The sequence below is a fragment of the Prunus avium genome, chromosome 1, assembly GCF_965620075.1.
Source record: "Prunus avium chromosome 1, drPruAviu1.hap1.1, whole genome shotgun sequence".
Taxonomy (NCBI): domain Eukaryota; kingdom Viridiplantae; phylum Streptophyta; class Magnoliopsida; order Rosales; family Rosaceae; genus Prunus; species Prunus avium.
The window spans coordinates 19,837,947-19,852,750 of NC_142284.1; the positions used below are offsets into that span (position 1 = coordinate 19,837,947).

Sequence of the window (14,804 nt, forward strand, 5' to 3'; positions counted from 1 at the left end):
TATTAATGCAAGTTCTTCATCTTTCTATTTCGAGTTAAGTCTTTATGGTTTAACTCTAATCTCATGTTTATAACTGAGTGTTGCATTATAGCCCTCTTCTGAGTGATTCATTTGTGAGAGGACAACTTTGGTGAGATTTGAAGTTGAATTTGTGTTTGGTATGATTTTTGAAATTGTGTGGAAACTAAGATTGGGGAATTTGTTACATTTGGCTATCACACTACCACACTTTGAGCATGTTGTGTTTTGAACTTTGCCGCCTTGTAAATAATGTCTAAAATTGAGTTTTTATTGTTAAAATTTTTGAGTCATGTGCATGAGTCATTTCTCTTCAGAAAATGTTCGGAAAGATTGTTTTGAGTTTTATTTTTATTTCTTTTATTTTTGTTTTTGTTTTTGTAATTATTTTTGTTTTGGTTTTTGTTTTTGTTTTTGCTTAAGGACTAACAAATCTATTAAATTTTCTAACCATTTTGTTTTGTAGAGTTAGAAAAACGTTTGTGGGTATCGTAACTGTTAAACCCTCAGGAGACACAACTCCTCCTACTAGGGATGCCTAGAGGTTTAAAGGCTTGTTGCATATGCTCAATGCAATCGAGTTACCTACGAAAGTGGTCTAGTTAACTTCTTGTTTGTTTTTATCTTTGTTTTCCTTTTGTTTTGCTCGAGGACTAGCAAAATCTAGGTTTGGGGGTATTTGATCGGTGCATATTTACATATCATTTTGTACCCTTCTAGCTTATGATTTGGTTATGTTTTTGAGTTAAACTTGTGCTTTTAATCCTTTTTGTGTTTATCTTTCAGTTCATTGAGCTTTAGGTAATAATGAGGGCTTTGGATAGTAAATGATGCAATCCATGCATGTTAGGGCCTAATTTGGATGAATGGATGAAGAGCTTAAAGACAAACTCAATTTTGGCTACAGTCCCCTGCCAGCCCAGTTTCGTAGGTCATATTGCAAGCTTTGTTTCAGCAACCTACATAGCTCGGATGAGGCCACATTCTTCATGAAAGTTGTTCCAATGGGTGTGTAATATAACATATCCAAAATTCAGCCCCATTGGATAAATATGGAGTCTGTTACCTAGCAAACACAGAGCCATGCTCAGGATGGATTTTATCAGCGCGTAAAATGAGTTAGCAATTTGTTTTGGCCTTAACTTCCTCCTCCGACCTTGGATTGGCCCAAATGATATATGGCTGGAAAGAAGACATTCTTAACTTCAAGTTTGAGTGCTTAAAGTCTTAATTTGCTTAAGGGAAGCCCAATTCGTAAGCCCTTGAAGTTGCTGGTCATGCTGACCTCAGGATGAGCTATTATTTCTGGTTGGAAGCTTGGTCATGGTGACATGAAGATGAGCTAGGGCTGCTGGTGGGATTTATTAGTGAAGTGCATCAACCATTTCAGATTTTATAATGGAAGTGTTGTATGCATTAGTGAAGTGCATCAACCATTTCAGATTTTATAAAACAAGTGTTGTATGCATTAGCCATACTTAATTCAGATTTTCAGCTTCCTTAGGCCTATATATAGTGAGGTTTCCCAAGCTTGTAAACACACCCCAAGGGGGGGAGCTCTCAAACACTTCTCTAGAGCTCCCTTCCCTTCTCTCCCTCAAATTCTCTTAGTTTCATTTTCTAGTTTTCAATTGTTGTAATGAAATATTTGTGCTGAAATTCTTCTTAAGTTTTCTTAGTTCCACTTAACTTTTCATTATGTAAATTCTTTTCTTTAGTTTCAAGTTTGATTAGTTTCCAAGTTTCAATTATGGTTCATGTTCTTATTCATTATGCTTATAAGTTAATATGCTAGTTTGAATGATTGATCACCATTTAGGCTTGCATGTTAGCTATCTTGGTTTGAATTAAGAGTATACACCATGCTTTAATTCGAATTGAACTATGAATAGGAAGAGTATGTATGGACATTCGACAACAGAGATTAGATACATGCTTGGTTGTTTAAATTGTTCTTCTATGCTTAATGGGTTCCTAATGCTTAATTTTAGGTTAGACAACAAATGATCAAATTAGGGAATTAGGAACACAAGGTTATGACCAAACACCATGGCTTAATCATACATTAGCTAGAATCAATCCGTTAATCTAATTGAACTTGGGAACTTATCTGCTTGAGTTAGTTATTTCTTTCTTCCTTGTTTTATTTATTTCCTTTCTTTTTCATTTCTGTTTTGTGTAGGAAAAATGAATTGGATCATTCAATCACCAATCCTCGTGGGATCGACCTCGCACTTACATATGCTATACTACCAAACGGCTCGTGCACTTGCGAGTATCAAAAGTTGAGGATGCAGTTGAACCCATTTTGGTGCAGCTGTATCTACGCAACAGTGATCAATCAAAAAAGAACATACATCAAGGATAGATTAATTTGGTGAATTGGAATTCATCAACAATATCTATAAATTCATACACTCAAGCATCAAAACAATAAGGTTTTCATGTTTAGGGCTTCAACCTAAGCCCTAGCTAAATAAGAAGTTACATTGAAACTAAGAAATTATAAGAAACAAATAAAATGAAAGAAACTAAGAACAAAGAGGAGAAAGAGAATGCATCTTCAACCCCTTGGATCCTTGCCTCAAGGCTCCCCAAGGTTCTCTCTAATTGTTATGCCATTCTTCCCTCCCCTTAGTTGCTCCTTGCTCTCCTCCTTCTTGCTCTCTAGCTCTCAAAATCTCTGCAAAGTTTGGAATTGATCGAATGCTTTCAATGGCTGATGCTCTTTGCACTCCTCTCTCCTCCTTTCCAGCTTTTCCAAAATATCTTTTAATATAAAACAATTACTTTTGTTAAAGCCTTAAGCCTTGTCTCCTTGCCATGATGGGCTCTTTTGTTATTGTCTTCACCAAGATGCTCTTTGTTTCAGATAATATCTCTCAACCAAAGTAATTTCTTGTTACCAAGTGTTATGGTAACAAGAAGAATCAAGATAACATTATGGAGGTAAAAAACTGGCCTACTTCGGATTTCCAGAGCTGCTGTAACATATAGGATCAGTTGGATAGGCTAAACTTGTCCAATGGAGCTCAAATTTGGATATGTTGTAGTTAACATCCATTGGAACAAGTTTCATGAAGATCTTCACCTCATCCGAGCATTGGAGCATGCTGATCCAAGGCCAAGAAGTTGATCTACGAAAATGAACAAAATCAGAATTTATAACCAATAATGCACTTTTAGCTCATTTTCATTCTAACCAAGGTAAAATCTAAGAAAACACAAAAAAGAAGTAAAAAGCTATAAAATGTCAAGAACTAACTCAAAATAATAGGTGAATAACATGAAAAATCATGTGTAAAAATGAACCGAACAGACACCTGGCCCCCGGGCCGCCCACGCGCCGGCAGCGTGTGGGTGTGCAAAGTAAATTCTGGCAGCCGGAAATTCTCCAAACTGCCAACCCAAACTCCTACACTAGGTAAAACACCTAATTTGGAACCACTTTTGTTCTTGGACTATGGCCAAAAAGTGGCCGTAAGTAGCTGATCGTGCTGCCCAAATGAAGAAATTCTGGGTTTTTAAAAAATCTAAACTTTGAAATATTTACGATTATGCCACTGGCCTATTCTTGATCGCCATTTCTTCGTTACAACTCCGATTCGAGCCCACTACGTGTCTACGGATTCGTCTCGATGTGCTCTGCGTCAACGGTCCAATTGAAATTTCCAAATTCCTTCTCGAACTTAAAATGACCTTTTTGCCCCTTCTTAATATTAAATAATATATTACTTTTCAAAACCTTAATTAATTCAAATCATTTTATTGTATTATTTATTTCAATTTATTTTCTCATTTAAACTTATTTCCTCTTATTTTAATTATTTAATCATTCTTGGGGTAAAATTGTCCTTTTTCTGAATAATTTAATATTTAACTATTAATTTAGGACCGGGTTGTTACACTCTCGGTCTTACTTATATACTTTATGTCCCATCATACAACTACATAATGACCTAAAAATTCTTAATGATGATAATAATATGAGAGTTGACAATCTCTCCAATACTATATTTGTAAACAAGTGATCGGACTTGAAGATCCCTGATCCTTGACATGTAAATAAGGACTTGAAGTTCCTTGATAATGTAACAGTACCGTATATGTGAGCCGTACACATGAATAGTAAATGTACTGGCAAGTGTATTATGAATAGTGACCATATATGTGAAAATTGATGAATAGTACCATATGCATGAATAGTAACCATTTTGGGCAACCCGTCATTGTATATAAAAGGGACCTACAGTTCCCTAGGATGAATTGAATAAAATTAGGATATACTTCAAAGGATGAATAAAGAAGAATATACTCACTTTATAAGACATAATGTTTCTAGTAGAAACAAGGAATGTTGAGGTTCTCCATGTTTACAGATGTAACAATGCCTTCTTATTGCACATTTACGGAGACCGACATGTTGTCTTTAAGGGTTATTAAATGCACAAAGCATATGGCCATAAGCGATTCCCTAAAGATGTATACATAGCTAGGTTAAAATTATTTGATGTGTCATAAAGTGTAATCTCTTAAATAAAATAGTTGGAGGATTGAAATTGCATGAAGTTCGTGAAGGACATGTGCCTGAAGCACAAATTTTGTACTCAATACTAATATGTAAAAATTACCTCAGTGAGTACATTAATTATGATATGGTTGCAACACATTACAACTCATGAAGAGTTGATAATTGATTAGAACTCCTAAAGAGTTAATACTTGGTTAAAACTCCTGAAGAGTTCAAGAAATATTTGTCTTGTCCTGAAGATCCAGCATTATGCCAACGAGATTCTTGCTTATACTAAGAAAGTATAGAAGAATTTTTATGTGGATTATCCATTGGACACTTAAATGATTTTTCGAAAGTGTACTGGACCGGACATTGTATTTTCCAGATAAAGCTTAGCTCCATCACCACCACTTTGGGATGATGTGAGCCATATTTGATGATATCTTCGCATGACACTATATATGGGCATATTCTTTTCAAATGAACTTAGAAATAGCCCAAGTTTTGTTGGATACGTGGACTTTGAAAATTTCTATGATTTACATTGAGATCGCCCACAGGAAATATATTACTCACTAAACTAAGGAACTATTTATGGCTACATCATCCACTCACTCTGAAAGATTTTCCCTCCAAAAAGTATAGTCATGAAGATATCAGGGGGAGGCAACAATATGTTACTTGTGGTCTCCAAAGGAGAGTGTTGTAAAGAATGTAGTGGACCTAAGGAAAATAATGGTGAAGCTTGTCTACCAACACCCACGTGAAGCCAAAGACTTTTGAGTGAGCAGCCACAATTAAGGTTTCCCCCTTCCTTTGCTTTACACACCAACCATTAGAGAAGAAAATGAGAACCTGTGCAGAGAGGAAGGAAGAAAGAAAGAAGAGTGAGAGGAAAGAAAAGAGAGCAGAGAGAAATTCTCCAAAAGAGAAAAATCAGTGAGCCACAAAGATTGTAAACACTAAAGTTGTAGCCCTATTATTTTACATAGTGGAAAAGTTACTGCTGCTGCTCTCTGATGACGTAGGCAGGGCTGAATTTCGTTAAATATTATGTCTCATTTACGTTACATGCAACTCAATATTCCCGCATATACCGTTCATTTTACAACATTTCATATATTATTATTATTATTTTGTTGGACTTTTTTTTATATATTATTTAACTTGAATGAAATGAAACCTTTATTTTATTGAGGCGTTACGGTATTCATTTATTCACGGTTTTGAATACATCAACCAGATCATTGATTCATGGCCATTATCAATTGTGCAACTCAAAAGCTTCCGTCACCAATCTTCTCTTTCCTTCTTGCTTGTAGAATTCTTCAAAAACACTCTGCATGCTTATACCTCCGGTACAATGGAGGGTGTTCCTCGTCAATCAAATCAAACATGACAATCTTGCCTCAACTTTGTTGGTCACTTCCCTGTGAATGCGGTGCACGCTCTTATACCTTCCATTACTCAAAACCTACATTAAGATGTCTTTTCCCATTTTGATTCTTCACATGAGGGAATGAGGTATGGTGTCTTTTGCCATTTGGAAGGACGCCATTTTTCGGGAAGAAGATTGCTTGAGTTTGATCAAGGGCTCTAAATGAAAATATTGTTATATAAGGCACTTCCGGACAGCTGTGTGCGTGCTCAACAACCACTTTAAGAAAACCAACAGGTCCATAGCTTAGTCGTAAGAGCATTTCACTTGGCTCAATAATTCTTTGTTTTTTTTTTTTGTGGTAAAACCCATGAAAATAAATGAGAATTTATCAAGAACATTTTACACAAAAACAATGTATACCATCGTCATCCATTAATTGCAGTAAAATCAGTAATATCTTACGGAGACCAGACTTCATACATAACTAAATGTCCAGACTACACATATATACACAGGAATATTTACAGAAAAAGCTGGATGATCACAACTGTTGATCAAGACATGGGTCTCTAGAATCTCTCTTCCCTCCAAGATTACCTGCAACACCATGGGAAACCCAGAAACCAAGTTATTCAACAAGGAGGTTCCCCAACCCAGCCATCCAGTCTGAGCTGTTTGCTTGCTTGCTTCAAGCATGCTCCTCTGTTGTTCCTCTGTTACGATATCGAGCCACCTCTGTGCCATGTATTCCTTGACAGCTTCAACCCCTTGAATTACTATCTCCATTGGCGGAATCACGAGCGGGTTCTGATCCAAGTTGAGCTTGGTTAGGTTTCTAAGCAGGCCAAATTTTGCAGGAAGAGCTCGAATCTGGTTGTTGCTTAGATCAAGCTCCATGAGGTTGGTTAAATCACCAATTGATTCAGGAAGCTCTGTCAAGTCACTGAAGTTGCTGGACAGGTTGAGCACCTCAAGAGTTGTCAGTCTCCCAATTGCATATGGCAGCCCACGAAGCTCATTGAAATGAACAACTAGATATCTCAGTGACCTCATTTCACAGATGGATGGAGGAAGGGAACGGATTTTATTCAAGTGGATTGAGAGCCTGTCGAGATTCAGTAGCCCATAACCAATATTTGTTGGCAAACACATCAGGTTGTTAAAGCTTGCATCTAGCTCCACCAGTGAACTAATATTGAGTACAAAAAGAAGTTTTGGAAACAGTCACAAAGTGAGAATTACAGGAAAAGAAGGAAACATTACCCGCCAAGAACAGAACACATGAAGAACAGATGGGACAAGTGGAAAAAGAAAATTTGAGACATTACCTGCAACGAGCAATGCTTTCAGGAAGGGCATCCAGCTTGTTTCCTGACACATTGAGGATCCTCAGGTTAAGCAACAATCCGAGTGAGTCGGGCAAGGAAACTAAAAGATTGGACGAAACATGGAGCTCCTCGAGTTTCTCAAGTCCTGCTATTGAATCTGGAATGGACTGTTATGCCAAAAAAATAAACCAGTTATGTAATATGTTACCAGGAACTACGTCAATGAAATGCAAGACCCTAATCATAAGTTACTACTTAGAGATCAATGATGCCAAGGAGAGTCTTAATTCTATCCATCTGCTGCAAACATTGGTTGGTTAGTTGGATTTTGCTCTAAATATAGAAAACCAATTGTGAGTGGACTTGTAAGCTATATTAATTTTTCATATAGGATTAGCTAAATGCTTGATCTGGCATATGTCTAATTCAAAAAGTGAACTGATTCATTAAAAGTTGTATGCTTTTCTGTCTCTAAGATAAACAACAGAGAGAGAGAGAGAGAGAGAGAGAGAGAGAGAGAGAGAGAGAGATGAGAGTGGAAACCTCTAGCTGATTGTTTGACAGGTTGAGAGAGACCAACCCATGAAGCTTCACGAAGGCCTCAGGTAGAAACCTCAGATGACGGCCAGAAAGCTCAACTCTTTCAACAGCTACCCCACTCTCTGCCTCCTTCAAAATCCTGACCACTTCCTCATTCAGTTTTATCACTTCACCCTCCTTCTCCTTTTCTAAATCAGCCACGACCGAACCATATGCCTCTGCAAGCCTCACTTCCACATCCCTCAACTGTTCCTCATAGGTCTCGTGCATCTCATCCAACCTCACCACCGCCTTGTATATCTCCAACTCTTTCTCTGCCGCTTCTCTCACTTGTGAGTAGTTCTGGGCTTCTTGGAGGGCACTACTACTACTACTGTTTTGGAGCTTAGACTGGATTTCAGCGATCTTGGCACGTGCCACAACCACGGTGGACAGGTCGGGGGGAGTACCGAGGGCCCGGAGCAGGGAGAGGGTCTGAGAGAGGGTGGTGGGGATGAGGTGGGTCATGGAAGCAAGGACTTTGGGGTGGTTCAGGTGGGGGAAGCTGAGTCAACAGAGTTTCTTGGAGTTGGGGTGAGAGTGGTGGATTGGATTTAGGGTCGAGCTTTGACAGGATATAGGATAGGATCGGAAAGTCCTTGGAATATTGTTGATCCATTTCATTCGGACTCATAAGAACTCCAAACAGTTGGACATACGAGTAGAAGATGATCGAGACAGAGAGAGATAGAATACAAGTGTTGGAGAAAGAGGAAACATATATGTGCAGAGAAAGGGGGAGAGAACTGGAAAGTAGTAGAGAAACCTGTGGGCTCCAACCAGATAGGGTCATGGGCTACTGGTTGACGACATGACTTGTTGGATCTTGAACAACCCATAAACTGTAGAACCATTTAATTTAGAACTATGTTCTTAAAATTACATTTGGAAGGGATGACAGCAGTTCTCATTAACGTCATCCAAATGAAAAGAGAACAAGGATTCATAAACAGAAATAAAATCCAAAACAAAAGCAAAGGAAAAAACTAGGATCCTTCCAACAGACTATTGTTTTTCTTTGTTATAGAAGACGTTTACAATACAGAAAACCTAACTAACAATGTCCCTTGGCCTACAAACAACCCACAGGCCAAAGCCAGCTCCAACTCAAAGCTAGCAATGTCACTACAGTAATTTAAAAAAATTGTTCAGCTATCAAAATCTTTCAAAATTTGGTCACCATCAGCAAGTTCCTTCCTTGCGCAGCAAGCTTTGAGAAAAATAGGCCAACCTCACAAGAAGAAGAGCGTTGCAACCATATCTTTTCCAGATCAAATAATGAAATAAGAAGAAGTTCTCAGTGGACTGCCTTTTGCCTAACACCAGCATCTTCATGCTCAACCTGATAAATAAAGAATACATTCAGATTCGAGGGAAGAGTTACATATCACAATAGACGTGTAGATATAGCAAGTTATTTCTAGTGATTTCACAATTATTTAAAAAAGGGTATTATTTACATTAAGGGTACTGCTCTACTAATCAATTACAACTAAAAGGGAGATAAGCGGCTTGGATTTAACATACAATATGGTCTAATAGCAACCCCTTAAGTCCTAAGGATAGGAAAGACAGTTTCTAGTTAAAGTGATACATCAATGCTTTTCAAGCAAGAAAAGCAAGAAAACTATGCTGAACCAACTAAAGATCTCAAGACTGAATATGTAACTAGCCATTACCTCAACAAGTACCCTCGGCTTCTTCTTCGATTTGGCAGCAGGTTCATCTTTCTCAAATCTTCTAGAAGCAAAGGGAGATTCCTTTCTCTCTCTCTTGCGAATAACTGCTTCTGCCTCTTCATCACTTCCAACTGCATCATTAAGATCCTTCATTGAGTCCATTTGATACGCACAAGCACACTAACTCTTCCCCATAGTTTTATACAACAGTTGGAACAAAGCATTATAAACCTTTTTTTAGTCACAGCAGACTAAAAAAATTAGTCTATTATGCAAATTTTGTGTGGATTATGCATGCATTCATTTCATATTCTGTTAAGACTAGAATTTAGCTTTACCCATATCATCATCTGCATGAGAATTTTCCATTGAAAAACCAGCAAAATCTTCAATATCATCTTCCTCTTCAAGTTCATCATAACCTTCAACATATTCTATCTCAGGTTCCTGCTTATTCCAACCACAAAAGTATTTAGATTATGAAAGCATACAATTTCAAGTAAGCATACCATGAAATACTTCACATTTCAATACTAATACTTGAGATATTAGATCATCCAAAAAGAAGGAATGATAAATTGGACAAGAATACCTCCTCCTCCTCTTCTTCTTCTCTCTCAGTATCCAACTGCATTCTTCCCCTTCAAGAACTTTTTGGTATTTATCAAAGGGGTAATTCTATATATCTTTATATGCATCACCACAAACTCCTTTCTTGAGGCGTTCTAGTAGTTCTCTCTCAATGCTCTGCAGAAGGACAGTAAATCTTTATGAGACCTAGCGACAATAACAGATCAAGTCCAGTACATTTTTAGTGTATGGCAGTTAAGTTAAAACCTTATCCAACACTGCAGCTTTTTCAGCCTTTTCCTCTCTTCTAGCCTCTCTCTTTTTCTCTTTCCTTGGTGTCGTCATTATTTTCTCCCTGGTATAGAACACAACAAATTGCATCAATAGTATGGCTCAATACAACTTCTTTAATATCAACATTAAAAAGGTAAAATCACTTTTCGGACAATTTTTTTAATTTTAAAAACATAATTATTAGATGAAGTAGACATTTATCACATGGACACGAAGCATTACACAATGAGATGATACGGACCTTGTTTTCAAAGCAAGCTTCCTCATGCGTATCCTCATCTGGGTCATTTTAGTCGGCCCTTATAATCAACCAGCCCTTTTTATCCACCTTATACATACATAGAAATTTTACATGGCTTAGTTGCCTTGCCTATTGAGTTCATGTTCTTTTTGAATTCCTTTCCTCTATGGATTGCAGCCATTCCAGCCTGAAATTTTACCAAAAGGCGGGTTAAGGTCTGCTTCCCAAAACCAAGATCTAGAATGTTACGGTGCATTCAGCATTTCCAAAAGAATCTAACAAAGTATTCTGCATTCTTTTGTCCCTCAGAATAGTTACCACCCTCGGAGTTCCTATTCGGTACTCACATCCTGTGTGCTTGGTGTGTCATTCTTTAGTTTGTCTTGGTGTGTTCCATTTTTTGGCCTCTGATTTACCAGTTGTACAGAACCTGCTAAATCCTTAGTCATTCAGAGTGTAAGACAGCAAGTATACATTGGCACCTCGCCTATATATTCAGCTAGAGGATACATTGAAAAGTAAACACAGAGAGAGAGAGAGAGAGAGAGAGAGAGAGAGAGAGGATTAACCGGTTCACATGGATTCCTGTTTATCGTTTTTTGGTGTGCAAAGGTATAGCATAGAATTAAGTTCATTTTTATCTTCTTTGCTTTGGTTTCCCTCTTGATTTCTGATGTAACCAAATGTAATATAATTGGAGTGAAAATGGTTTTGGTTTTTGTGTGCACTTGTCTCTTTTTGTCTAGTTTGCCTTCCTTGAATTAAGACAAGAACTGATGAACACATCTCCAGAAAGTGAAAAGAAAGGTTAGAACATTCAGCACACGAAAGTAAGACTCGACTGGCACACAACAACCCAATTTTGAACAGAGAAAGAGAGAAACCACTTCATGAAGGAAGTTAAACGAAAAAGATGCAAACGTTGTAACTTTTAACTGTAAACACCAGTCATTTAAAAGTTGGGGGAACTCTTAAATTCGTCTGAGAGTTTCCTCTTACTAAACCGACAACCATACACAAAAGTCTGAACTATGCCTGTTAAAAGTTTCAAAAACAGGCAGGATCTATCTATATCCGCAAGTACATCAAAAGCTTGCTATGTACTCCCTTCTTCTATTGAGAATTCTTCTATTGAGCATCAGCACTGTAAAGGCAAACAAAGTACAATTTCAATTCGAGTCATACATTTAGGAAAGAGAAAAGATGCAAACATTGTAACTTTTATCAACAATAACATGTAAATGGCAGGGAGGACTAAATAATTTGTCCAAAAAGAATTTATCAACCATTAAATAAAACTCAAATAATAATGCCAATGCCATCAGGTTAGATATGAATTCGCTATTTTATGCCCAAAAATTATAATAATCACAAAACATAAAAAGAGATTAAATGAAGATGAATTAGGAAAACAATTCTAAGAAAACAAAACAATTGAAAAGTATATGATACTTACTGGTCCCCAAGCAGAAATACAAATCCTGCTTCCCCAATATCTTGCTCCAGAGATAAACCATTTGCAAAAGCATCCGAGGTAGGTATGACGACAGTGTTCGCCCTCCAACCACCACTGTTTTTAACATCGATCAAGACACTCAGTTCATCTCCGTTGGATACCTTGACCATGTTCACATCACGGAACCTCTTGTAGAGCTGCTCACATCGTCGGTACTCTTCTTCCACAGCCAACACAGAAACCCTCCACGCAAAGTACAGTGATTGGTACTTGCGGTAATCCTTGGTGGTCCGATGGCGCACCGGACTTGATGCAATTCTCACACTGCAGCCCAGACGGACTGCTGTCACCGCATCAAGTAAATCACGGTCATTCTCGCCTGTTCTGATCATAATGGAGGATGGTTTAAAGGAATCTTGGATGCTCTTGCGGTAAACGAGCGCATCCACTTGCCGCCTCATGGTAATGAATATAAAAGGATGAAGGACATGCTTCGGATCGACAACATAGCGATTTATTGTCGCCAAACCCTCATCTCGCTCAACAGTTAGATCCCGGACCCTCTTGCGAGAGTGAACATACTCAGAGAGTAAGGAGTTCATGGAGAATCGATTGAGGACAGACGACTAGGAATCGAGAATTGAGAGACGACAAACCCTATGGAAGAATGGAGACTCGATGAGGCGACAATTCTGGTTCTGGAGCAGCAAAACCCTAGGGGACATAAAGAAGGGCATCTCGAAAATTCTGGGCCAGGCGCAATAAACCCAGTAGGCCCAAGTCCCAACTAATTCCAAATCCAAATGAGTGTGTCTAGGGATGGCAACGGGCCGGTTCGGGGACGGGTATGGTAGCCATACCCGTCCCCGTTCCCCCCCTCACCCGTACCCGCCCCAATCCCCAATAAGAAATTTCAGGGAATCCCCATCCCCGTCCCCGTCGGGGGGTTGTCTCCCAAACCCGCTCCGATTCCCCGGTTTTTATTTATTAAAAATATACTACACTCAATTTTGACAAAAAAAAAAATAAACTCAATTACATTCAATTAAACCATAAAATTCAACTCAACTACTTAAAATCATATAAACAATTTGACAAACTAATAGAAATCATATATTCCACAATCAAAACTAAATATTTTGTCGCAAAATTCTTATTTTACTACTAAAATTAACAACAACAAAAATACATTAAAGACCTACGAAAATAAAAGATCAAGAAAACAAAAAATACTAGTAGCACTTTGTCACAAAATTCTTATTTTACTACTAAAATTAACAACAACAAAATACATTAAAGACCTACGAAAATAAAAGAACAAGAAAACAAAAAAAAACTAGTAGCACTATAGCACCAGCAGCGTAGCTACATCAGACAATATGGAATGGAAGGAGGTTCTAATAACGGGGAGAACACATAAAAAAACAATTTTCATATGTTTCTTGGCCAACCGAGAAAATCATGAATTGTTTCCTATTGCTTTATTGAAATATATATTCTAAATTCTATATTCATAATTAAAAAAATTATATATATCACTAATCGGGCCGGGTTCGGGGATGGGGAGAACGATACCATCCCCGGCCCATCTCCAATTGGGGATTTTTAAAATTCGGGGATCCCCATACCCGCCCCCGATTTTCCCCGAAATCTTCCCCCGTTAGGGGCGGGTACCCGACGGGGACCCGACCCGGCGGGAATTTTTGCCATCCCTAAGTGAGTCTCTCTTGAGAAACCTTAATTGAGGAACTTAAATGAGGACAGATCGCAGCCGTTGGATAAAATTGGATGGCTGGATTAAAAGAGCAACTTAAGTTGCATCTTGTCCTGGCACATTTATTTTTCTGATTTTTAATTAATTTTTTGTGAACTTTTTAAGGTAAACACACAAAAAGTAAGCTTTAATGACACGCGGTGCTACGAAGCAAAAAACACTTACCTGTAAAGGGGATAGCATTCTTTTGCTATCCCCGACTAATAACACAATAACACGTGGAAAAGTTATTATGCGTGTCATTGCTTTATTGGCCGGAAATAGCAAAAATTGTTATTCACGTTACATGAGAGTTTATCTCGCCACGAAGAGTGACACCAGTGAGAAGCACTGACGATGCAACCTCCAGAGGCTTCAACTTGTCATTCTCTCCCATTTACTGCATTTATTACGAATTTTTGACATTTAGGCGTAGAAAATATATAAATAAACTGAACATAATGACACATGGCAATGGAAGAATATGATGTCAGGTTTTTTTTTACGTGTGTCCTTCCATAGCGCCATATGTAATAAATGTTTCTTTTTTATATTGTTTATGTTAAGATTTTATTCTATTACCTAGAATGACGCATTGTTGAACCCATAATGAAGCATGCATGATGCCTGTATGAAACATATATCTTATGCTTTCACGATGCTCCTTTTAAGATTAAAATTTTAATTAAAAAATTAATAAAAAAAATCAGAAAAACACCCCGAACTACTTTCTCTTCATCTTTTAAGCTTTAAAATATAATTGACCTATAAAAAATTTCAAATAGTATCTCGAACTCAAGTTTGTTGCTATAATAACTATAACACTAAGTTTAAGATCTTTACTCTTCCTCAACACAACTCTTCCTCCAATTATTAGTACAAATTTCCTAAAGTCAAATTTGGATGTTCGTGCATTATAGTCGAACATAATGTTGCAAGGAGTTCGTAGAAATATTTGGTGTATTTTTATGAGTTTTATTAATTTTTTGTGA

At 37.5% G+C, this 14,804-nt stretch overlaps 1 protein-coding gene, 1 long non-coding RNA gene and 1 pseudogene across 2 annotated transcripts; all 3 read right to left on the reverse strand.

Moving 5' to 3' along the window:
- Positions 1 to 6,453: 6,453 nt before the first annotated feature.
- Positions 6,454 to 8,438, reverse strand: LOC148297501 (plant intracellular Ras-group-related LRR protein 3-like; annotated as a pseudogene).
- A 415-nt stretch (positions 8,439 to 8,853) lies between these two features.
- LOC148297502 (uncharacterized) lies at positions 8,854 to 9,969 on the reverse strand (the record flags this gene model as incomplete). Its single annotated transcript, XM_088247605.1, has 3 exons — positions 8,854 to 9,161; positions 9,499 to 9,629; positions 9,837 to 9,969. Coding segments are annotated over 3 exons (309 nt in total), but the record flags the coding sequence as incomplete, so codon positions are not given.
- A 131-nt stretch (positions 9,970 to 10,100) lies between these two features.
- LOC148297503 (uncharacterized) lies at positions 10,101 to 10,789 on the reverse strand. The gene is made up of 3 exons (XR_015833142.1): positions 10,604 to 10,789; positions 10,336 to 10,423; positions 10,101 to 10,245 (listed from the first exon to the last, which is right to left on the reverse strand). It is a non-coding gene; the product is annotated as an uncharacterized LOC148297503 (long non-coding RNA).
- Between the last annotated feature and the right edge of the window lie 4,015 nt (positions 10,790 to 14,804).